Below are 25,879 nucleotides of genomic sequence, written 5' to 3' on the forward strand. Positions count from 1 at the left end.
CCTGGATGCCAGGGTGAAAAGGCTGGCCCCAGCCATGGCAGGGATTGGAGCAGATGACATTTTCCAACACTATGCCAAAAGATATGGAGCCACATTCTAGGGGAGAGGACTGTGCTCTTGTGTAGTTTGGGGAAGGACCAGATTAGCTCCACCGAAAGCGCTTTCTGTCCTGCAGGCCTTCTCAGAGCCTTTCATATGCAATGCACCTTGTGTAGCTGCTATCAGAGCCTACGGAGAGCAGCATTGCCCAAATTCTTTGAACATAAAATCCACTTTTTCTTGGAGTATTTTGAGGGGCCCATAAGATGCTATTTGTAAGTCACTTTTAGAACATGCTGTTCTAGGCCTTTACGCAGTTTGTATCAACCCTGAGTGCCTTTGCTGATTGAGTGGCTGAACCTTGAAGGCTTTAACAGGAGCAGAGCATTAGTATCCTAGAATATCAGAGCTGGAAGAACCTTGTAGTTTGCAACTTCTACATATGGGGGAACTGAAACCCAGGGCAACCCAGCAACTTGTTTGGAAGAAGGAGGCCAGAGGCAGGCAAGCCTGCTGGGAGATTATCATAACACTCAGGGGAGAGGTTCTGGCGTCTGAGTGGACCACAGTCTGCCTTGCATGTGTTGCCTTTGTTAATGATACAGATTTCCCTGAGCAGCCTAACTCTAACCTTGCTCTGAACATCAGACCCTCTGAGTGAGGGAGTATCTGCACTACCAACAGTGCTCCCAGGGGCATCTGACCATTAGCCAAGTTTGGGAGATGCTGAGCATGGGGAAGGAAGGGGAAACTCTCATTTACTGGGTGACAGTATTCTGGGCTTGTTGTGGGCATGATATCCTTCAATCCCCGCAACACTCGGGGAGAGAGATATTAATACTGCATTTTACAGAAGCTGAGGAGCAAACAGGGAAGGGTACACAATAATAACCGGCTCCAAAGCCCTCACTCCCCTTGTAGGATCTCTTGGGAAGGAGGCAGTGGGAGTGGAGAAACCAGCTCCTCTTGAAGGAAGAATAGGACAGGCTTGGGCTTTGGCTGGCGGGAGAGGAAGGAGCTGGGTCATCCTTCCTGCCTTTGGAGCTTGAGGGCCCAGAAGGATGGTGGAGTCAGAGACGCTCGGAAGGAAGATGTTCGGCCTCTGAAAGCTCTGGGCTGAGCCAGGCACTGGGTTGGGGGGAGACTGTGGTAGGCAGAGTGATGATCCCCAAAGATGCTTGTGTTCTGATCTCTGGAATCTGTGAGCCTGTTAGTTTATGCGACAAAGGGGAATGACATTAAGTGGAATTCAGGTTGTTCATCTGCGAACCTTAACATACAGGATGATCATGGTGGCCTGGTGGGGCCCAGTGTGATCACAAGAGTCCTTAAATGTGGAGGAGGGAGGCCGAAGAGGTCAGAGCAGTGCAGCGTGAGGACTTGCCCCGACATTGCTGGCTTTGCAGATGGAAGAAGAGCCACAAGCCAAGGAATGTGGGTGGCCTCTAGAAGCTGGACAAAGCTGGGGGTGGGAGAGGAAGGAGGAAAAGCAGCAGTTAGGAAATGGGCATTCCCCTTGGGCCTCCAGAAAGGCAGGCAGCCCAGTGGACACCTGGATTTTAGCCTGGTGAACCAGTGCTGGACTTCCACCTACAGAACGGCGAGGTGCTAACCACGTGTTGCTTCCAGCCACTACGTTTGTGGGAGTTTGTTACAGAAGCAGTAGAAAACCAGAGAGGCGCCGAACCAGCTCCAAGATGGTCTCTGTCTTCAGCAAGGGTAGAGGTCTCGAGGGCAAGATCTTTAAGACAACTGGCTCGGGTGGTTACCACGATGGGGAAACCCAGGAGGTCCCCAACCCAGCCTGGAGTTGTGACAAAACGCCTCATATGGTGTGGGGGCCGCAGGGGCCCTGGCCGGCCCGGCAAGCCCCGCTTTGCTCTGCCTACCCTTTCAGAGTGCCCCTCCCCGAACCTCCCCCACCACGCGCGCGCACACACACACACACACACACACACTTGTCTCAACTCAAGAGCTTTGGCTGCATGTAACAGAAACCACCACTGGCTACCATAACAGGGCTTCTTCGAGAGGATATGGGGGTCTTGCAGAACAGAGCACGCAAGTGAGGAAGCCGACTGCAGAGAAGATGGTGCCCAGGAGCAGAAACGAGAGGGCCCTATGGCAAGGCAGAGCACCGCCGGCTGGCTGACAGCCTGTGTCACTCACGCTCGTCACAAGTCAGATCCCTGGGAGGAAGAGGCTGAGAGTCTGGCCTGGGTGGAGGGCAGTCACCCCTCAAGAACTCCCACATGCTTGTCCTGGGGCTGCATCTGCCTGGCCGGGATGTGGTTGGTGTTAGGGCATGGGCTTGTCTCGGGTGACTTGAGCAGCCAGAGGACATCATCCAGAGCTGTGACTTGCTCCTGGGCTAAGACTAGGGCGCATGAGGTAAGATCGTGGGTACTGAGAACGCTCTGGTAGTCCAATGGTTAAGACTTCGTGCTTCCGCTACAAGGGGCATGGGTTTGATGCCTGTTTGGGGAACGGAGATCCCTCAAGCCGTGCCTCCAGGATCACACCATGCGCTCTCTCCTGTCACCAGAAGGAGATTTGATGCCAGGTGGGCCGGAACAGGCCACCCCTCTGTGGGCTCTGTTCCCCTCCCAGCTGCTATTTCAGCTCGCAGCACTCCTTCAATCCCACCTCCTGCCCTGGGCATGTTTAACTGAGCTGGCCCACCATTGGCAGCCCCAGAGCACGACGTTACAGTCCACCTGTGGGAAAAGTTGGTCATTAGCTGAGCTTTCAAGGCCCAGGATGATTCCCCAACCTCATGGGGTTCCTACCCCGTCACCTCCCCACCACCGCCCACCTCTTCCACTCAACCCTCATCCCACTCTGGCCACTATTGAAAATCCAACTGCAGGGACCTCCCTGGTGCTCCAGTGGCTAACACTCCACGCTCCCCAGGTAGGGGCCAGGATTCAATCCCTGGTCAGGGAATTCGATCCCACAGGCCGCAACTAAAGAACCCACGTGCTGCAATGAAAATTGAACATCCCGTGTGCCGCAGCTAAGACCTGGCACAGCCAAATAAATAAAGATTTTAAAAAAATCCAACTCAGTCTTAGTCATTCCTCTCCTCCAAGGTGGGACACCTGAGGAAGATAAGCAACCCGTGAATCAGGAGATAGGGTTCTGGAGCCAGCCTTGCCTGAATCGCTATGTGACCCTGTGCAACTTCCTCTCTCTTCTCAGTTTCCACATGTGTTAACTCAGACACCGAAGCCCCACCCTAGCTGGGCGGGGAAGGCGCTGTGAAGCTGGAAAGGCTCAGTGTCCCTTACTGTCCCTCCCAGCCTTGTAATAGCAAGAGCTTAGGAAATCTGTGCTGGACTGAAGTGGAAATCCAGTTTAACAAGGCCTGTGGGTACAGTGGCCCTGGCTCCACTGGTGACTCAGCAGGGCTGGGGTTTGCAGAGAAAAATGCTAAGTATTGCATGTCCTTGTAGGACCAGCCTCAGAATGGGGGCAGGGGCCTGAAAGAGGGAAGCCTACAAGCCTCTAACCAGGACCGGGGAACGGGGCGTCATGTTAGTAGGGAAGGGAATGGATGTGAGTCCATCCGTAAGCTGCGAGACCTTGAACAAGTCACTTGTCTCTATGAACCTCAGTTTCTTCCTGCGTAAAATAAGAGTAGTGCGCGTGAAATGAGATCATGGGAACTGGGAACTCCCTGGTAGTCCAGTGGTTAAGACTCCGTGCTTCTGCTGCGGGGGGCGTGGGTTTGATTCCTGTTTGGGAACTGAGACCCCCCATGCCGTGCCTCCGGGATCACACCGTGTGCTCGCTCCTCTCTCTGCTTTCTCCTTTCTTCACTTCTGTCTCAACTCCCTGTGCTCCATCTTGGCTCAAAAGAGGTCCTATGCAGTGAACCTGGCTTCCAGAGGCCCCTGGCATCAATCCGTCTGTTTGATGTCCCACCCCTAGCGCGCTGTCCTTTTGCCTTAAGCCTCGCCCTACACACTGATTTTAAGAGTGTTACACCTTTACAGTTCTACTGATCCTTTCTTATAGCAGGGATGTGGGCCAAGGAGAGATGAGTAAGGACACTAAGAGGAGAAACAGGGCTCCCTCGGGTCCTGCCTCCATGAGCATTCTGTTTCCCCTCCTGTCCGTTTCAGTGTCCTGAAAACTGCTTGAGGAAGTTCCTTGGCTTCTGGGGACACTTGCTCAGGGCTCCAGTGGGCTAAGTGTCAATGGAAGCCAAGTCGGTGTCGTCTGCATAGCACTCCAGTGACTGTCAGCGGCTTCTTTCCTGGTGCTAATGACAGAGGCCTGGGAAGAGCTGGCGGCATCAACATGGACTAAGCAACTACGCTTGCTCAACCACTTACTAGCTCCCCGGTCAAGTTTCTTAGCCTCTCTTTGCGTCCGCATTCTTATGTGTAAAGTGGGCACAAGCACAGTGGGCTCTGATAGAGTTGTGTGAGGCATGTGTGAGGTATACATGAGGCACGTGTGTCATTTGCTCAGATCCTTGCCTGAGGGATAGGAAGCACTTACTTGTTGCTGTCTTCATCATTATCCATGTCATCGTTTTTGTTTTCTGCCAGGCCTTAAGCAGGGCACAGGTGACATAGAGATGAATCAGCCGTAATCCCTTCCCTGGCTGGTTAGTGACCTAGTGCAGGAGACTCACCCTGGGTGTGTCAGACCCTCTCCCAGGCCCTGAGCAGGGATCAGAAAGTGAATAGGAACAGTGGCTCCAGCAGTTGTGCAGCAAGCCAGGACCTCGAGAAGGAAGATTCTGAAACAAGACACGGCTAACGTAGGCTCAGGAGAGCAATGTGCCCCCTAGGCCTCCCCCGGATTGTGTTCTTCTTTGGAGTTGCTTCCTGCCAACTGTTTCCCATGTGGGCCAAGGCCCCTCGACTCTGTGCCTTTGCACGCCGCTCCTCCTGGCCCTTCCAAGCTCCCCTTCAGCATTCCCTTCTTCAGGAACTCTGACTGACCCTGGTGTGATTTGGCCCCTGGGCTCCCATGGGACTACCACTGCACCCCACCCCACCCCACCCTCTGTCTACTATGAAATACCTTGAGGACAAGGATACAACTTATTCACCACAGTATCCCTGGGGCTAGCACATAATACGTACTGTGTACTAAGTTGCTCAATCATGTCCGACTCTTTCTGACCCCATGGACTGTACCTGCCAGGCTCCTCTGTCCATGGGATTTTCCAGGCAAGAATACTGGAGTGGGTTGCCATGCCCTCCTCCAGGGGATCTTCCCAACCCAGGGATCAAACTCATGTCTCTTATGTCTCCTGCATTGGCAGGCGGGTTCTTTACCACAGTGCCATCACCCTAGCCTAAGCACACAGTCGATACTCAATGAATGTATGAAGGTAGGGGAGGAAAAGTATATCAGTCAGAATTGTTTTCAGCTACAAATGCTGAGACTCCTGACTATTGAGGCTTAAACAAAACAGGGTTTGTTTTTCTTAAGTAACTAGAAAGCAGGTGGCTGCTGTCAAGGGCTCAGCAGCTCAATGTCCCTGCATCAGCTTTGGCTTTCCCTCAAGGTCACAGAATTGCCACTGCGGCTCCTGCCATCACATTCAAGAAAGAAAGGAGAGGCAAGACACAGCACCAGTACTGTTGGCCTCTTTTGTCAGGAGAAGCAAAACTCCTTCCCAGAAGCCATCAGACTTCTCACCTCTTTTTGGCCAAAACTGGATCATATGGCCACTCCTCACAGGGAAAACAAGTATCTACTTGATGCATGCTTGCATGCTAAGTCACTTCAGTTCAGTTCAGTTCAGTCACTCAGTCGTGTCTGACTCTGCGATCCCATGGATTGCAGCACACCAGGCTTCCCTGTCCATCACCAATTCCCAGAGCTTGCTCAAACTCATGTCCATCAACTTGGTGAAGACATCCAACCATCTCATCCTCTGTCATCCCCTTCTCCTCCTGCCTTCAATCTTTCCCAGCAGCAGGGTCTTTTCCAGAGAGTCAGTTCTTCACATCAGGTGGCCAAAGTATTGGAGCTTCAGCTTCAGTATCAGTCATTCCAGTGAATATTCAGGACTGATTTCCTTTAGGATTAACTGGTTTGATTTCCTTGCTGTCCAAGGGACTCTCAAGAGTCTGCTCCAACACCACAGTTCAAAAACATCAGTTCTTCAGCGTTCAACTTTCTTTATGGTCCAACTCTCACATGACTACTGGAAAAACCATAGCTTTGACTAGATGGACCTTTGTTGGCAAAGTGATGTCTCTGCTTTTTAATACATTGTCTAGGTTTGTCATAGCTTTTCTTCCAAGGAGCAAGCATCTTTTAATTTCATGGCTGCAGTCACCATCTGCAGTGTTTTTGGAGCCAAAAAAAATAAGGTCTGACACTGTTTCCACTGTTTCCCCATCTATTTGCCATGAAGTGATGTGACCAGATGCCATGTTCTTTGTTTTTTGAATGTTGAGTTTTAAGCCAGCTTTTTCTCTTGCTTCAGTCATGTCCAACTGTATGACCCCATGGACTATAGCCCACCACCCTCCTCTGTCTATGGGATTCTCCAGGCAAGAATACTGGAGTGTGTTGCCATTCCCTCCTTCAGGGGAGCTTCCCAACCTGGGGATCAAACCCCTGTCTCTTATGTCTCCTGCATTGGGAAATGGGTTCTTTATCAGCAATACCACCTGTGAAACCCAAAATGTTAGTTTCTCAGTCATGTCTCACTCTTTGAGACCCCATGGACTGTAGCCCTCCAGGCTCCTCTGTCCATGGAATTCTCCAGGCAAGAATACTGGAGTGGGTTGCCATTTCCTTCTCTGGGGGATCTTCCCAATCTAGGATTCAAACCCAGGTCTCCCACATTGCAGGCAGATTCTTTACCATCTGAGCCACCAGGGAAGCCCATCTACTTGAGATAGAGGAACGAAGTTCAGTTTTGTTAACAAGAAGAAAGTCCAGGGGTGATGACAGGCAAAAGGATTAAGGGGATGGGGGTAAGGAGGGTGGTTTCTGGTTAGACCTCGTCAGCAGAGGGTTCATGAACGAGGTGGTATTTGCGCTGTGCCTGGAAAGTCACGTACAGTTTTGGCAACAAGGAAGAATGGCCTCGGTGGAAGTCTGGAGGCCTGCAAATGTGAGTGTGCCCAGGGGCTACCATATGAGCAAGATAGCTAAAGCAGGCGACAGGTAGGAGCAGCTTGGCGAACTGTTGACATATTTGGCATCCTCCAGTAGCTCGCTTGCCCCCATACAGCTCTGAGTCTCTTATTCCCCCTGAAATTCCACCATGAGAGATGATCTCAGCCTCTGAGATGTACTGGACACCTGCTATGTACAAAGGATCCTCTTCAAAATATAGATACACCCCGGGGCTCATGGTTGTCAGTCACTCATTCCCAGATATCAGTTCATTTTATTGGCTAGTGACTTCCCTAATGCTGAGCTGAATTCTGCCCTGAGAAATGGGAGTTTTTATTCCAGAGAAGGGTAATGGAGCCTGGAGACTAGGAGATGGGAGATGGGAGGGACTGGGGCTGGACCCCGAATGCCCAAGGGTCATAGGAGGTCTATGGAAGAGGGAACTCATGCTTATGGAGCCCTCCTCGGGCAGACACTGGCCGGCTTTCTTCTCTAAGGTGCTGCCATCACAGTTCACAATTGAGGTAACTAGAACTTGGAGAAGGGGACCGCCCGACCAGGGTCATCTCGTGCACAAGTGACGGAAGTGAGGTTGAACCCTGCTCTGTCTGACCCCACAGCACATGCTGTCTTGTTGCTGCCCCCGTCACAATAATGGTCGTCATCTCAGCTGGCATTTATTCACTCCCTGCTCCACACCAGGCATTGTTCTGAGTGCTCTGTGGGTTTTAACTCATGCCATTCTCACAACAATACACTATGGGGTAAGCACTATTATTGTCCTCATTTTGCAGACAAGGAACCTGAGGTCCACAAGAAGTTAAGTCACTGGCCCGGAATCCCGCAGCTACAAGGGTCAGGGTTCACACCCAGGCTGTCCAGCTCTGAGGCATGGGGAAAGATGCTGCCTTGTCTGGGTCTTGTGGTAGATTAAAAGTAGATTCTCTACCAAAGACAAACAAAACCCCCATGAACTCATAGGTACAGAAAAGAAATTGGTGATTGCCAGAGTTGAAGGGTGGGTGGGAATGGGTGAAATGGGTGAAGGGGATCAAAGCTACAAACTTCTAGTTATACAATAAAAAAAGTCCTGGGGATGTGATGTACAGCATGGAGACTATTAGTTCAAAATACTCTGTTGCATATTTGAAAGTTTCTCAGAGGATGCTGCTGCTGCTGCTGCTAAGTCGCTTCAGTCGTGTCTGACTCTGTGCAACCCCATAGACGGCAGCCCAACAGGCTCCCCCGTCCCTGGGATTCTCCAGGCAAGAATACTGGAGTGGGTTGCCATTTCCTTCTCCAATGCATGAAAGTGAAAGGTGAAAGTGAAGTCGCTCAGTCATGTCTGACTCTTAGCGACTCCATGGACTGCAGCCCACCAGGCTCCTCCATCCATGGGATTTTCCAGGCAAGAGTACTGGAGTGGGGTGCCATTGCCTTCTCCGGCTCAGAGGATAGATGTTAAAATTTCTCATCACAAGAAAAAATTTTTGTTTAACTATGTAAGGTGACAGATGCTAACTAGATTTAGTATGGTGATCATTTTGCAGCATTTACAAATACCGAATCATTATGTTTTGCCCCTGAAGCTAATATAATGTTATAAGAGCATTATACCTCAATAAAAATTTTTAATTAAATTGAAAAGAATTTTTAGGGCTTCCCTGGTGGCTCACCTCTTCCCAGCTTTGCACTCAGTGACATCACGTTGATGTCAGTCAGTAGGAGTGTTCATATTCCAGAAATCAGGAACCTATACAAATCAGAGCTTTATGGTTTGCTTTGTTGCTGGTCTGAATTGAAGAAAGTGGTCAAGCAAATGTTAATAATGCAGATTAAACCTCAAAACTGTAGGCATTACATTCTACTTGTATATGAAATTCACAATACAGAGGACCTTATTTTTTATTATTTGTGTGCTCCGCATTCTTTTAACATTTTTATTATTTTTTTTCTTGAGATATAGGTTGATTTGCAGCGTTTCAGGTGAACAGCAAAGTGATTCAGTTATACATATACATTTATAGCTATTCTCTTTTAGATTCTTTTCCATTGGAGATTATTATAAGATACTGAATATAGTTTTCTGTGCTATACGGTGGGTCCTTGTTGTTTATTTTACATACAGTGGTGTGTATCTGTTAATCCCAAATTCCTAATTTACTCCCCCATCCATTCTTTACATCAGTAAAATTTATTGCAGACGTGTGTGTGTGTGTGTATACTTTCCCCCCAGAACCACAGAACATCTGTCAGCTCCCCACTGCACAGTTCCCATCCACTCTCAGTCTATTGGCAGGAACATGAGTCACATGGTCCCTTGGCCAAATCTAGCATCCAGGGATGCTGGGAAATATCACCCCTGGCTGGATGACCATGTGCCCAGCTACAATCAAGGCTTTGCGGGGGGCAGCCCAGCCATGGCAACTCCATATATCTCCTCTAGAGAAGGGCACCAGCCCACTGAGGTTAGTTGTTTAGATTTTCCGAGGCCACACGTCCAGCCTTCTCGGGGCCTCACTTGAAGGGCCTCTTCGAGTTACCACCAGCACCCACTCAGAACTTCAGGAAAGCACAGGGTATGGTGTCCCGAAGGGGCAGGTTCCCAAATCTCATTCTGCAGCTCCAGGTGCCTGCTTCCCACCCTGGCTTTGACCATTGTGTCTGTAATCCCAGCAGGTATTCCAGCAGGGCCTGACTGCATGATGGCCTTTGAGCAGTTTCGGGCTCCAGAACAACGTTTGGGGTTGCATTAAACAAAACGTGGGTTCTGGAGTCTCAAGTTACTTCATTCTTTGAGTGTCAGATTCCTCCTCTGTAAAGTGAGGATGATGAAATTTACCTCGCAGGGTTATAGCAAAGGTTAAATGAGACAATCTTTTGCAAAGTTTTGTTATCTAGAAACTATAATTCAAATGTGAAGTAATTAATCCCAGTTCTCTCCAGATTGGTTTGTGATCCAGCTCAGGTGGAATTATGAGCATATAAACCCATTTCTTGAGAAACCTATGTGCAGGTCAGGAAGCAACAGTTAGAACTGGACATGGAACAACAGACTGATTGCAAATAGGAAAAGGAGTACGTCAAGGCTGTATACTGTCACCCTGCTTATTTAACTTATATACAGAGCACATCATGAGAAACGCTGGGCTGGAAGAAGAACAAGCTGGAATCAAGATTGCCAGGAGAAATATCAATAACCTCAGATATGCAGATGACACCACCCTTATGGCAGAAAGTGAAGAGGAACTCAAAAGCCTCTTGATGAAAGTGAAAGAGGAGAGTGAAAATTTTGGCTTAAAGCTCAACGTTCAGAAAACTAAGATCATGGCATCTGGTCCCATCACTTCATGGGAAACAGATGGGGGAACAGTGGAAACAGTGTCCGACTTTATTTTTTGGGGCTCCAAAATCACTGCAGATGGTGACTGCGGCCATGAAATTAAAAGACGCTTACTCCTTGGAAGGAAAGTTATGACCAACCTAGATAGCATATTCAAAAGCAGAGGCATTACTTTGCCAATAAAGGTCCGTCTAGTCAAGGCTATGGTTTTTCCAGTAGTCATGTATGGATGTGAGAGTTGGACTGTGAAGAAGGCTGAGCGCCGAAGAATTGATGCTTTTGAACTGTGGTGTTGGAGAAGACTCTTGAGAGTCCCTTGGACTGCAAGGAGATCCAACCAGTCCATCCTGAAGGAGATCAGCCCTGGGTGTTCATTGGAAGGACTGATACTAAAGCTGAAACTCTAGTACTTTGGCCACCTCATGCGAAGAGTTGACTCATTGGAAAAGACTCTGATGCTGGGAGGGATTGGGGGCAGGAGGAGAAGGGGACGACAGAGGATGAGATGGCTGGATGGCATCACCGACTCGATGGACGTGAGTTTGAGTGAACTCCGGGAGTTGGTGATGGACAGGGAGGCCTGGCGTGCTGCGATTCATGGGGTCGCAAAGAGTCGGACACGACTGAGCGACTGAACTGAACTGAAACCCATTGTAAAACTGCTTAGTACTATACTGATGTAAGGTGGCATATAACATTTTAAGTTATTAAAGAAATTGTTATTTTATTATAACAAAAGCAGTACTGTTAAAAATTTAGAAAATGCAAAGTGAAAATAAGAAACTAAAAATACCCATAATGCTATCACTCAGAGATAATTGTATGTGTTTATAAGATATCAGAGATAACTATATATATTTATATATGTGGACCTCTAGGGACTTCCCAACTACTTATACTTTGATATAGCTCCAACAGTTAGAGCTTGAACAGTTATTAACAGAACAGTTATTAACTTGTTCTGTTGTTGTATTTGGATTCCCCCCTACCGTGCACTCCAACTCCCTTATTCAGATAATCAAATTATTTTAAAGCGTGTCCCAGACATCATATACTTTCATCATGAATAATTCAATGTTCATCTCTAAATTGAAGGATAGTTTAATTATTTTTGGCTGTGCTGGGTCTTTAGATGTTGCATGGGGGCTACTCTTTGTTGTGGTGTGTGGGTTTCCGATTATGGTGGCTTCTCTTGTTGTGAAGCATGGACTCTAGGTTTTCTGGCTTCAGTGGTTGTGGCACATGGCCTGTGGAATCTTCCCGAATCAGGGATCAGCCTGTGTCCCCTGCATTGGCAGGTGGATTCTTATCCACTGGACCACCAGAGAAGTCCTGAAGGATATTTTAAATAAATATAACTTCAACTTAAATATCACACCTAAAAAAATAAATTCTCTAATGGAGGATGTGGATAACAGGGAGAGGCTGTACATGTTTAGACACAGGGGGTAGATGGGCAATCTTTATACCCTCCATTTAATTTTTGTGTTTTGTTGTTTGTTGCTGTTTAGTCACCAAGTTGTATCCAATTCTTTGAGACCCAGTGGACTGCAGTGTGCCAGGCTTCCCTGTCCTTTAGCATCTCCCGGAGTTTGCTCAAACTCACGTCCATTGAGTCCGTGATGCCATCCAACCATCTCACTCTTTGCCACCCCCTTCTCCTCCTGCCATCAATCTTTCCCAGCATTGGGCTCTTTTCCAATGAATTGGCTCTTTGCTTTAGGTGGCCAAAGTATTGAAGCTTCAGCTTCAGCATCAGTCCTTCCAATGAATATTCAGGGTTGATTTCCTTTAGAATTGACTGGTTTGATCTTCTTGCAGTCCAAGGGACTCTCAGGAGTGTTCTCCAGCACCACAATTTGAAAGATACACCCAACTGAATGCAGATTTGCAGAGAATAGCAAGGAAGCCTAAGAAAGCCTTCTTAAGTGAGCAACATAAAGAATTAAAGAAAAACAGTTTTGCTGTGAGCTGCTCTAAAAACTAAAGTCTATTAAAAAAATAAGTTCTTAATAGTATCAAAAGTTGATCATTACTCAGATTTCCCTATTTTTGTGTTTCTGCTTTTATGTGTTCTTCTTGTACCTTTGAATATTGGGTGTTTGTATTTTTCTTATTTATTTGCCAAGCTCTTTATATATTAAGGATATTAACTAAGGTAATATTAATTACTTCCTCCAGGAAAAGCCATGGAGACTTCAGGATCACTTCAAGACCACAGTCAAGTTCGTGGAGAATCAGAAGATCTAGACTGTATGTTTGCTTTCTCTAACCCTCTGGGCAAAGCTACATGGGAAATAGTGTCCAGCAATGACTGGAACAGAAGACCCTGCAACAGAAGACCCTGCTCAACTCATGTGGCTCAATGAATGGCCCAAGTTACAGTTGAAACCTCTAGAGAAGTAGTGATTTTATGCACTTGCACATGTGTGTGCTTGGTCCAGTCTGTCCCCCAGCACTCTCTAGCAGTGGGAATCCCAGTTACTCCCCCAAATCTCAGAAGCTCTGGGAGCTTGGACTGGCATTAGGGAGAGTCCCCATAAGGGGGGAAGGGTCCCGCATGCCCCCAGAATGGGAAGGTTTAGGGCTTGATTGGATCCCACTTGCTATGTAATTTACAGAGAATTTTAAATTGGCAACTGTTCTGCACAGTGTGGGCTTCCCTGGTGACTCAGCAGTAAAGAATCCGCCTTCAGTACAGGAGATGAGGGTTTGAGCCCTGGGTCGGGAATATCCCCTCGAGAAGGAAATGGCAAATCACTCCAGCATCGTTGCCTGAAAAATCCCATGGACAGAGGAGCCTGAGGACACAACTGAGCAACTAAACCACCATCACCTACACTGTAGTGGTCTCTTGGAAAGGATGACGGGTTTAGAAGCCCCCTCTGTGGGCTCCATATTCAGAGAAACGCCTGTCTTTGGCCTTCCTAGAGCCTCTGGAGCCCTGATCTCCTGCACCTCCCATGGGCCCTAGGGGTTTGGGAAGAGTACCCCACAGAATCCAGCCATTCCTGGATCCCCAAGTCCATGTAGACCCCTAGGAAAGCCTGGGTGGTCCCTGGGGTGGGAAGGGCAGGAAATACTCCTCCTTAACTACGTGTGTCTCCCAGATGGAGAGACGGATTCCCACAAGCAAGACCGGGAGGCCAGACTCGTTTCTCAAGGACAAGATGAGAGAGACAAGCCTTCCTCCTCTTCATCCTCCTCTTCATCCTCCTCCTCCTCCTCGTCCTCCTCATCCTCTTCCTCAGGTAAAGCAATGACTTAATTAAATACACATATACTAAAATATCATTGAAGAAAAACATTTACATGGAAAAAACAATCTCCTGTCCTCTCCCACCTCGGTATTGCAATTCTGGTTTTCCACATTCCCTTCCTGAGCCTGCCTCTCCATACACATAACTTGTACAGTTATAATTCCCACATGGACAATTTTGTCCTCCGTTTACAATTCCTTTGCTATCTTATCCTAAGCATTTTTCCGTGTTGTTCCATAATTTCTTAGCAACTGTTCTTTTTTGTTTCCTATATAGCCCCTCATGTCAAGGAACATCTTAGTTTCCTAGGAGTGCTTTGGATCCAGAGGCAGTGCATGTGTGTGTTCCAGCAGCCTGCCTGCGTTCACACCCTTTCTTTACCACCAACAGCTTTGTGTCCTTGGGTAAATTGCTTAAACATATGTGCCCTGGGGTCCTCATCCATCAGACAGAGACCATAACAAAAGTTATTATATCATAGGATTTGTTGCTGTTGTTATTGTTTAGTCACTCAGTCGTGTCCGACTCTTTTTGCAACTCCATGGACTATATAGCCCGCTAGGCTCCTCTGTCCATGGGATTCTCCAGGCAAGAATACTGGAGTGGGTTGCCATTCCCTTCTCCAGGGGATCTTCCCGACACAGGAATCAAATCCACATCTCCTGCATTGCAGGCGGATTCTTTACCACTGAGCCACCAGGGAAGCCCAGCAACTCATCAGGAAGGGTTTATTTTTATTCACATTTAACAGGTGAGGAAACTGAAGCCAGTGAGGTTAGCTTTTGAAGAACTTCCAGAGGCAGGGGGGCTCCAGCAGGGGATTCTGTCCCTGTTTCTCCTCCCTACCTGGGCAGGGATGTTCTGTCTTCTGATTCTGATTGACCCTCCGGGGATGCTGCTTCCCTGCAAATGTTCTCCACCAAGTGCAGCCAGAAGTCCCTTCCTTCTGGTCTCCAGAGTACACATGGGACTGGTCATATCAATCAGTAGTTTGCAAAGCTGAGCCCTAAGAGAAAGCATCAGGAAAACAGACAGAGTCCTGGAACCTTCGAGACAGACTGACATTCAGGATCCTGGTCCCTGATCCTACCCTGGTGGCCAGCCGCTGTATCTCGGACCCTGAGCATTCTTCAGACTGAGACAGACCACTAGTCTTCAGGGCCCGGAGCCTGAGTGTCTCCCAGCTGCCCCCAAGCCCCCTCCACACAAAGGACCCTAACTCAGAGTCTGGCATCTAGTACCACTCTCCCTACATATCTATTTGTTCTTAATGCAGCCTATTATTTTTTAATTAAAACTTTTTTATTATAAAAGATTACACATGGGCACATTATAGAAAATGTGAAATATTTAAAGAAATAGAAAGAAGAAAGAAAAACATCCTTTGTTCTGTTAGATAACCACTCAACACATATTAGTGTATCTCCTTACATTTATTCAATATATATTAAATTGTATATGTGTATATATTTTTTGTCCACGCTGCACAGCTCGTGGGATCTTAAGTTCCTGACTAGGGATCAAACCCAGGCCCTCCATGAAATCATGGAGTCCTAACCACTGGACTGCCAGGGAATTCCCATTAATAAATATTTATTGAACATCAACCATGTGCCAGGCTCTGTGATCATTACTGGGGGGGGCCAGCAACTAACTGTGATTTTTTTTCTGCCCAAGTTAATTTTTTAAACAATTGAATTAGCACATAAAAAAACTATCCTCATTTTAGACAGCATACAAGTCTATAATACATTTTATTAAAAATTATCCATAGGCAACTATATTCAACATCCAGTAATAAATCATAATGGAAAAGAAAAAACAGTCCTTGAACAAATTTTAAAGATTATATATTTTGAATATATCATGGAGAAAGCTAAAATAATTTTTGTTTGCATATTAACAGAGGTCATCCCTGTTGGATAGAATTTGGAGTAATTTTTGTTGTCTTATTTTCTGTATTCTTTGATATTTTGTAAAATGTGATGAAAAAGCCTTTTGGGGGCATTGATTAATGTTTAGAAAATACAGAAAAGAAGAAAATAGAAGCCTCTCAAAATCTTATCTCCTGAGATAAATACTATTGTTGTTATCTTGTTAAAAATATTTGTTTACATTTATTTAGCTGCACCAAGTCTTAGTTATGGTGGCGTGTGGGATCTAGTTCCTTGACCAGGGATTAACAGGCTCCCTGAATGGCAGTGCAGAGTCTTAGTCACTGGACCACCAGGGAGGTCCCCCATTGTTATCCTGATGTACTTCCTGTTCCTAGTTGAGATCACATATGCACCGATTTGTAAGCACAGTTAACTTGCTTTCCTGGAATTTAAAATTGTATCCACGATAGACCAGAAGTTTCCCAAACACTGTGTATGTGCGTAGTTGCGCAGGCATGCCCAACTCTTGCAACCCCATAGACTGTATGTAACCTGCCGGGCTCCTCTGTCCATGGGATTCTCCAGGCAAGAATACTGGAGTGGGTTGCCATTTCTTTCTCCAGGTGATCTTCCCGACCCAGGAATTGAACCCAGGTCTCCTGCATTGCAGGCAGACTCTTTACCAACTGAGCTACGAGGGAAGCCCCGCACCAAGCACAGTGAGGGACATTAGGACTGCTGGGGCTCTGTTAATCATCCCAAGGGAAAGGGAGTCCTCTGAATCCGAAGCCAGAAACTCCTAGGCCTGAATCCCTGGAATGTGGACTGATCCAAGAGTTCAGATGACTCGGTTCTTCTTCAAGGCTTGATCAAGTTCCTGCACCAGACTGGGCAACCTTAGGACAGTGGTGCCCGGGCCTTGTCCTTCAAGAACTCAAGGTGGTTGGAGGGATGAATAGCACCATGGACCCTCATGCCCACAGTGTCAAGCACAGACAGCTGACACTATAGAAACCCCAGAGGAGGGGCTTCCCTGGTAGTCCAGTGCTTAAGACTCAGTGCTTCCAATGCAGGGATGCAGGGAGCACAGGTTCGATCCCTGGTTGAGGAACTAAGATCCCACCTGCTGGGGAGGGTGGGCAAGACGGTGTGCTGGGACAACTAGAAAAGCCCCTCTACAGGAGGTATTACACTAGCTTAACTTCAGGATAAGGGAGCAAGTAGAAGGGCGTTCCAGGTGGGAGACCAAGCACAAGAAAAAGCACCTCATAACAGTACCTCGTGAGCCTTGTCTTATCATCATGAAAGTCGTAATAGAAATAGTAAGTGATTTGTTTCAGGTCACACAGAAAGTTTGTGACAGTTCCTGTCCCCCAGCCCTCAAAGCAGACTTCTTTCCCCCCGACCACACTGCTCACAGAAACTAAATGCCAAGAACCAACACCAGGATGAAGTATTTCCAGCTCAGTCCAGGCTGAGGTTCTCCTACAGCGTGTGTTTGTTCCTGCAGAGAACAGTGACGAGGACCAGCACCCCCGAGTAACCAGAGAGCGTCGGCACAGCCAGGGGGCTGGACTCCCCCGCAGGGGCGGCTCACCTGGTAGGCGGTAGGCCTCGCCACTTCTCCTTTGTCCACTCAGTGGAACTGAGTGTGTCTGTGTGAAGATGTTCCTTGCAGCATTGTTTATAGTAGGGCAATCACAGAAACAACCTAATGTCCAACAGCACAGCAGAGCTCTGGTCTTCATCCATCTCTAAAGCAAAAAAGAGAAATTTAAATCATAGGGTTGGTTTGATCTCATATCAGTTCAGTTCAGTCGCTCAGTCGCTCTTTGTGACCCCATGGACTGCAGCACGCCAGGCCTCCCTGTCCATCACCAGCTCCCGGAGTTTACACAAACTCATGTCCATTGAGTTGGTGATGCCATCCAACCATCTCATCCTCTGTCGTCCCCTTTTCCTCCTGCTTCCAATCTTTCCCAGCCTCAGGGTCTTTTCAAATAAGTCAGTTCTTTGCATCAGGTGGCTAAAGTGTTGGAGTTTCAGCTTCAATATCAGTCCTTCCAATGAACACTCAGGACTGATCTCCTTTAGGATGGACTGGTTGGATCTCCTTGCAGTCCAAGGGACTCTCAAGAGTCTTCTCCAACACCACAGTTCAAAAGCATCAATTATTTGCCACTCAGCCTTCTTTATGGTCCAGCTCTCACATCTGTACATGACCACTGGAAAAACCGTGGCTTTGACTAGATGGACTTTTGTTGGCAAAGTCATGTCTCTGCTTTTTAATATGCTGTCTAGGTTGGTCATAGCTTTTCTTCCAAGGAGCAAGCGTCTTTTAATTTCATGGCTACAGTCACCATCTACAGTGATTTTGGAGCCCAGAAAAATAAAGCCTGTCACTGTTTCCATTGTTTCTCCATCTATTTGCCATGAAGTGATGGGACGAGATGCCATGATCTTAGTGTTTTGAAAGTTGAGTTTTAAGCCAGCTTTTTCACTCTCCTCTTTCACTTTCATTAAGAGGCTCTTCAGTTCCTCTTTGCTTTCTGCCATAAGTGTGGTGTCATCTGCATATCTGAGGTTATTGATATTTCTCCCAGCAGTCTTGATTCCAGCTTGTGCTTCATCCAACCCCGCATTTTGCATGATGTACTCTGCATGTAAGTTAAATAAGCAGGGTGACAATATACAGCCTTGACGTACTCCTTTCCCGATTTGGAACCAGTCTGTTGTTCCATATGCAGTTCTAGCTATTGCTTCTTGACCTTCATACAAATTTCTCAGTAGGCAGGTAAGATGGTCTGGCATTCCCATCTCTAAGAATTTTCCACAGTTTGTTGTGATCCACACAGTCAAAGGCCTTGGCGTAGTCAATAAAGCATAAATAGATGTTTTTCTGGAACGCTCTTGCTTTTTCTATGATCCAACAGATGTTGGCAATTTGATCTCTGGTTCCTCTGCCTTTTCTAAATTCAGCTTGAACATCTGGAAGTTCTTAGTTCATGTACTATTGAAGCCTTGCTTGGAGAATTTTGAGCATTTCTTTGCTAGCATGTGAGATGAGTACAATTGTGCGGTAGTTTGGACATTCTTTGGCATTGCCTTTCTTTGAGAATGGAATGAAAACTGACCTTTTCCCGTCCTGTGGCCACAGCTGGAAACTTTCCAAACTTGCTGGCATATTGAGTGCAGTACTTTAACAGCATCAACTTTTAGGACTTGAAATAGCTCAGCTGGAATTCCGTTACCTCCACTAGCTTTGTTTGTAGTGATGCTTCGTAAGGCCCACTTGACTTCAGATTCCAGAATGTCTGGCCCTAGGTGAGTGATCACACCATCGTGATTTTCTGGGTCATTAAGATCTTTTTTGTATAGTTCTTCTGTGTAGTCGTGCCACCTCTTCTTAATATCTTCTGCTTCTGTTAGGTTCATACCATTTCTGTCCTTTATTGAGCCCATCTTTGCATGAAATGTTCCCTTGATACCTAATTTTCTTGAAGAGATCTCTAGTCTTTTTCATTCTATTGTTTTCTTCTATTTCTTTGCATTGATCACTGAGGAAGGCTTTCTTTTTTTTTTTTTTTAATTTAATTTTATTTTTAAACTTTACAATATTGTATTGGTTTTGCCAAACATCGAAATGAATCTGCCACAGGTATACATGTGTTCCCCATCCTGAACCCTCCTCCCTCCTCCCTCCCCATACCATCCCTCTGGGTCGTCCCAGTGCACCAGCCCCAAGCATCCAGTATCGTGCATCGAACCTGGACTGGCGACTAGTTCCATATATGATATTATACGTATTTCAATGCCATTCTCCCAAATCATCCCACCCTCTCCCTCTCCCTCTCCCACAGAGTCCAAAAGACTGTTCTATACATCAGTGTCTCTTTTGCTATCTCGTATACAGGGTTATATATGCGTTAGTATACTGTATTGGTGTTTTTCTTTCTGGCTTACTTCACTCTGTATAATAGGCTCCATTTTCATCCACCTCATTAGAACTGATTCAAATGTATTCTTTTTAATGACTGAGTAATACTCCATTGTGTATATGTACCACAGCTTTCTTATCCATTCATCTGCTGATGGACATCTAGGTTGCTTCCATGTCCTGGCTATTATAAACAGTGCTGCGATGAACATTGGGGTACACGTGTCTCTTTCAATTCTGGTTTCCTCAGTGTGTATGCCCTGCAGTGGGATTGCTGGATCATAAGGCAGTTCTATTTCCAGTTTTTTAAGTAATCTCCACATTGTTCTCCATAGTGGCTGTACTAGTTTGCATTCCCACCAACAGTGGAAGAGGGTTCCCTTTTCTCCACACCCTCTCCAGCATTTATTGCTTGTAGACTTTTGGATCGCAGCCATTCTGACTGGTGTGAAATGGTACCTCATAGTGGTTTTGATTTGCATTTCTCTGATAATGAGTGATGTTGAGCATCTTTTCATGTGTTTGTTAGCCATCTGCATGTCTTCTTTGGAGAAATGTCTATTTAGTTCTTTGGCCAATTTTTTGATTGGGTCATTTATTTTTCTGGAATTGAGCTGTAGGAGTTGCTTGTATATTTTTGAGATTAGTTGTTTGTTGAGGAAGGCTTTCTTATCTCTCCTTGCTATTCTTTGGAACTCTGCATTCAGATGGGTATAGCTTTCCTTTTCTCCTTTGCCTTTAGCTTCTCTTCTTTTCTCAGCTATTTGTAAGGCTTCCTCAGACAACCATTTTGCTTTTTTGCATTTCTTTTTCTTGGGGATGGTCTTGAGCACTGTCTTCTTTACAGTGTCACAAACCTCCATACATAGTTCTTCAGGCACTCTGTCTATCAGCTCTAATCCCTTGAATCTGTCGGTCATTTCCACTGTATAACTGTAGGAGATTTGATTTAGGTAATACCTGAATGGCCTAGTGGTTTTCCCTACTTTCTTCTATTTAAATCTGAATTTGGCAATAAGGAGTTCATGATCTGAGCCATAGTCAGCTCTGGGTTTTTGCTGTTTTTGCTGACTGTGTAAAGCTTCTCCATCTTTGGCTACAAAGAATATAATCAATCTGAATTTGGTATTGACCTTCTGATGATGTCCATGTGTAGAGTCATCTCTTGTGTTGTGTGTTGTTAGAAGAGGGTATTTGCTATGACCAGTGCGTTCTCTTGACCAAGAGAACGTACTGGTTCTTTGCCCTGCTTTGCCCATTAGCCTTTGCCCTGCTTCATTTTGTACTCCAAGGCCAAACTTGCCTGTTACTCCACGTATCTCTTGACTTCCTACTTTTGCATTCCAGTCCCCTATGATGAAAAGGACATCTTTCTTAGTGTTATTCTAGAAGGTCTTGTAAGTCTTCATAGAACTGTTCAGCTTCTTCAGCATTAGTGGTTGGGGCATAGACTTGGATTACTGTAATATTCAATGGTTTGCCTTAGAAATGAACAGAGATCATTCTGTCATTTTTGAGATTGCACTGGAGTAGTGTATTTTGGACTCTTTTGTTGACCATGATGGCTACTCCATTTCTTCTAAGGGATTCCTGCCCGCAGTAGTAGATATAATGGTCATCTGAATTAAATTCGCCCATTCCAGTCCATTTTAGGTCACTGATTCCTAAGGTGTCAATATTCACTCTTGCCATCTCCTGTTTGACCACTTCCAATTTACCTTGATTTATGGACCTAACATTCCAGCTTCCAGTGCAATATTGTTCTTTATAGCATTGGACTTTACTTCCATTACCAGTCACATCCATAACTGGGCGTTGTTTTTGCTTTGGCTCCATCTCTTCATTATTTCTGGAGTTATTTCTCCACTCTTCTCCAGTAGCATATTCGGCACCTCCTGACCTGGGGATTTTATCTTTCAGTGTCCTATCTTTTTGCCTTTTCATACTGTTCATGGGGTTCTCAAGGCACGAATACTGAAGTGGTTTGCCATTCCCTTCTCTAGTTGACCACATTTTGTCATATATTTTGTAAAAAATGACCCATATGTGATTATAAACAAGACTGGAAAGCAAAATATCAAAATGTTAACAATGGTTATCTCTGGATGGTTATATTATGAATGATTTTTCTTTTCTTTTTTTTTGAACTGACTTTTACCATACATGTTTTACGATAAGATTCTTCTATTTTTATAAGAAAAATATAATTTTGTGTTTTTTATTTTTAAGAAAAAACAACTTTAATAAATGTTAGCCTAAATTTATCGTGGGAAGAAAAGAACTTGGGGGAAAGAGACTGGATTAATGCCTACTACAGATCCTGCCACACACAAGGTGTTTAATAAATGTTCCCATGACTCTGCACCTGAGCTCTGGGTCCTATTTCTGGAGATAGAAATGACCAGGAAAGCAGACCTTGGTAACAGACCTGGATTTGAACCTTTAGAATTGCCAGTTCCTGGCCGTGTGACCTTCAGAGAATAACAGCTTTCGTGAGCCTCAGTTTCCTTATCTGTAAATTGGGGAGGGAGAGGTCCTAATACCTTCTTCACAGAATTTCCGAGAGGGTCAAATGGAATATCAACTATAAATTGCCTAGTTCAGTGTTGGTATATAGTAAGTGCTCAATAAATGGTGGCTAGTATTACTGACTTTGCACAAGGCCCAGGTCCTCTCTGGCCCCCAGTTCTTTCCTAGTCAGTTGAACATGGTCACCTCAGGATGTGTGAGGGGTGTCAGGTAGAGTAGCAGGAAATCTCTTGTAAGGCTGTCTTTGCTTCTTGAAAACCTCCCACCTCACCCTCTACACAAGGACTCTGTTACTTTTTAAAGCTTCCAACACCAGAAGAGGGAAGCCACTCTGGGGTGCTGTTACTGGGGGGAGCTAACTAACAGGTTTTCGTCTCCACCCAGGTGCTGAGCATGGGGAGCCTGACGTTTTGAAGGATGAGCTTCAACTCTATGAAGGTAATTGTTTGTCCGGTGGCTTTGGGCGAAACAGAATAAAGCAAAGGACACGAAGGCTTAGGGCCTTGTTGGGAGGAAGCAAGGTGATGAGGGTGTTTCATGAGCTGAGAGTCGCGGGCGGATGTCTGAGATGGGGCAAGGTGAGTGGTTACAGCGTGAGCAGATGGAGGTGGCGACAGGTGTTTTCTACCACAGTCAGACTGTGCCAGAGTGTATTCTGATCTATAGCCCGACTTTCAGGGAGACTGTCACCAGTTACCTAACCTTTTTGGATCTCAGCTTTCCAACCAGCAAGATGGAGCTTGATCAGTACCCTCTCTCTTAGAATACTGGGTTGTTTAAGCATGCATGGGAAAATTAAGGACCTGATCTCTACAACACTTATATTATAGAGTAATTGTCTCTAAGCATCGTCACTTTTACAGCAAGCAGATGTAAATATTATGCCACTTTGCTTGGTAGCACTGTGATGAAATGGAGGAATTTGTAGGAATGAACTTGTTTACCAGAAAGCCTCACAAATGCACACTGCCAGATAAGAAAGTCTGTTTTAACTTTGTTTAATCCAGCAGTTCCATAATCTGCTTGGTCTCTTAACTCCTGATAATAACCCAAGGAATACAACAGGAAACACAGACATTCAAGAAATGTAAATTAGATGTCTTAGTGTCTGGAGAAGGCGCTGGCACCCCACTCCAGTACTCTTGCCTGGAGAATCCCATGGACGGAGGAGCCTGGTGGGCTGTACTCCATGGGATCACTAAGAGTCAGACACGACGGAGCGACTTCACTTTCACTTTTCACTTTCATGCATTGGAGAAGGAAGTGGCAACCCACTCCAGTGTTCTTGCCTGGAGAATCCCAGGGACGGGGGAGCCTGGGGGGCTGCCATCTATGGGGTCGCACAGAGTTGGACACGACTGAAGCGACTTAGCAGCAGCAGTGTTCTGCATCAAGCTATTACCAGTGGCTGCCACTGGGTGGCGGCATTGTACTTAATTGTCATACTGTCTGAGTTTTCTGATTTTCTTTCTTTTTAACAGGGCATTATCCGATTTAGAAAAAAAACTGTTTCTAATTGCTCAGGTCGTGCAAGAAAGTTTTCACTGGATGTAAAATGAGAAACTGTTATATATATATATACACACACACACATGCATATATTTTAAATGTTTTTTTTTCTCTTCAAAAAGTAAGTCACATTCACTGTTGAACACATAAATATCATCATGTATTTGTGAATTAATTCCTCCAAGTAATGAATTGCCCCCAAGACATTGGAGGTATGGGTAATTACACTATGGGAGTCGCATTTCGTGCTGTTCTTGGTTGCTCTGTGTCCCCTCGGTGCCGGCCTCTCTTTGATCACTTGCAGGCAGTGGTTCCGGTTTGCACATCAGCCCGAGGACAGTTCAGCCTCCTGGATGTTTGTTGCCAGGAGCTGAGTGCCCGCTCCAGGTGTTTGTGTCCTGAGGCTGACCTGGAGGAGGGAAGTGTACAGAGTGGGGGCTCCTGCCTGCCCTGAGGGGAAGAAGATGACAGGCACGAGAGAAGTCACCGGGGATAGGAGAGGCCCCAAGAACCAGAGGGTGATGAGGTGGAGGGCCGCCCAGGCCAGATGAAGAGAAGGCTGCAGCCCAGCGCAGGAACAGGGCTCCACCCATCCTGGGCAGCCCCGACCAGGAGCTTGACACTGCAGTCGGGGCCCAGGGCCCCCAGTGTACAACCCAGCTTGGCTTGTAAACTCTGGGCCTGATGGGGCTGGGGGCGCAGACCTAAGTGTCCTCACCTGCGTCAGAGCAACGAACAGGCGCAAATTGCAAACCGGTGGCCTGTGTGTGCAGATGTGTTTTATCTGGATCCCAGCATGTCTTTATTATTATTCTTAATGGTGCATCCGTACTCAATTGTGTCTGACTCTTTGTGGCCCCATGGACTGTAGCCCGCCATGCTCCTCTCTCTATGGGATTTTCCAGGGAGGAATACTGGAGTGGGTTGCCATGCCCTCCTCCAGAATCTTCCTGACCCAGGGATGGAACCCACGTCTCCTGCATTTCCTGCATTGTCAGGTGGATTCTTTACCACTGAGTCACCTGGCAACCCCCGTTATTCTTAATATATTTCATCAATTCAATTGTGCAACTAATAGTTTTTCACATCTGGACATCTGTGAAATCGGGGTGCATCTTAAAATCACTGGCAACCCACAATTATAATTGACGTCATTCTCACAAACCATGACATCTTTGATTGGATGGAATGTGAATTGCCAACTTTTTTATAGTCAAGAAGTTTATTTAAAAACCTGAATTTCTAGCCTCTCGTGGGACATTAGAAGACCTGTAACGTGGGGCAGGCATAACTGCGGCAGCTTTCAGGGACTGCTGCATGGCAGCTGTTCCTTTAGATGGAAAAGAAGCCCTCCAGTTTGCTCCAGTGCCCCCTGCAGATCAGTGGAAAGCCTCTGGGTGAGAGAGTTCCACCTTCCCTGGGGTGTAACTTCTTACCACCCAGAGCATACAAGTATATAATCACTGATTTCTGTTCTGTGCAGGTGTGCCCGGGGAGGTGATGCCTTCAGGAGAATCAGGTAAGTGTCTGTTAGGGGCGGGGGGTCATCGGTGCTGGTAGTGATGAGGTCTGGGCATCATCTTTCCCCCGAGACAGCCAGCTGCTGTCAGATGCATGACGACAAGAGATGGGACCCCATGTCCACTCTGGGCAGGGGCTCTGACCTGGGCTCCATAGGCTGGCAGGGCTGGCTGTGGTATGAGGGGGGCCAGGGGAGGTGAGAAAGGGGGTCCAGGCAAGAGCAAAGGGATTTCTGATAACAGTCTATAGATAGATCCCCTGGGCACTGGAGAATCTGACAGGGGCATTTTCAGAGGTCACCTGTGGCATCTGTTAAGGGCCCAAGCTGGCCTGGGCACTAATGTTGAGTTTCTATTTCCAGGACTCCGAAGGAGAGGCTCTACCCCCATGAGTGGTAAATATGCAGGTAGTGGGGGGTGGCCTGGATTCCAAGGCCTGGGATGGACTACAAACAGCCTGGGAGGTGGGAGTGGGAGTCGGTTCCAGCAGCGATGCCATCATTACCCAGGTTGTCATATGACCCAGAAAAGGGGCCTCCGGGCTCAGGGGATGTGGAGCAGAACAGACTCAGGCCTGTGGAGCAGGTGGGCGTCAGTAGGGGTCCAAGGACAGTTGCCCCACCTTCCAGCTTTGCCCTGACCACCCTGAAGTGAGCGCCCTCTGACCCAGGAGCTAGAACCCGGGAGAGCCCTTCTCAGTGAGGCCTCCTCAGAGAGGATCCCCCGAGTTGTTCCATTAAACACTCATCTCTCTCTTGTTCCCA

The 25,879-nt window shown here is 46.7% G+C and overlaps 1 protein-coding gene across 8 annotated transcripts in view; it reads left to right on the forward strand.

Annotated features, from left to right (window-relative positions):
• TMEM40 (transmembrane protein 40) overlaps positions 1–25,879 on the forward strand; it is a 55,301-nt gene that overhangs the window by 16,133 nt on the left and 13,289 nt on the right. For 3 of the 8 annotated variants that reach the window (XM_044934217.2, XM_044934220.2, XM_025272859.3), the window contains 6 exons: positions 12,665–12,736; positions 13,594–13,734; positions 17,131–17,220; positions 22,471–22,524; positions 25,079–25,114; positions 25,478–25,522. In XM_044934217.2, the coding sequence (XP_044790152.1) occupies positions 12,665–12,736; positions 13,594–13,734; positions 17,131–17,220; positions 22,471–22,524; positions 25,079–25,114; positions 25,478–25,522 (438 nt within the window). The remainder of the gene's footprint in view (positions 1–12,664; positions 12,737–13,593; positions 13,735–17,130; positions 17,221–22,470; positions 22,525–25,078; positions 25,115–25,477; positions 25,523–25,879) is intronic. The other 5 variants (XM_044934219.2, XM_044934218.2, XM_044934223.2 and 2 more) reach the window with 3 other exon arrangements.

This window comes from Bubalus bubalis, chromosome 21 (assembly GCF_019923935.1).
Source record: "Bubalus bubalis isolate 160015118507 breed Murrah chromosome 21, NDDB_SH_1, whole genome shotgun sequence".
NCBI lineage: Eukaryota > Metazoa > Chordata > Mammalia > Artiodactyla > Bovidae > Bubalus > Bubalus bubalis.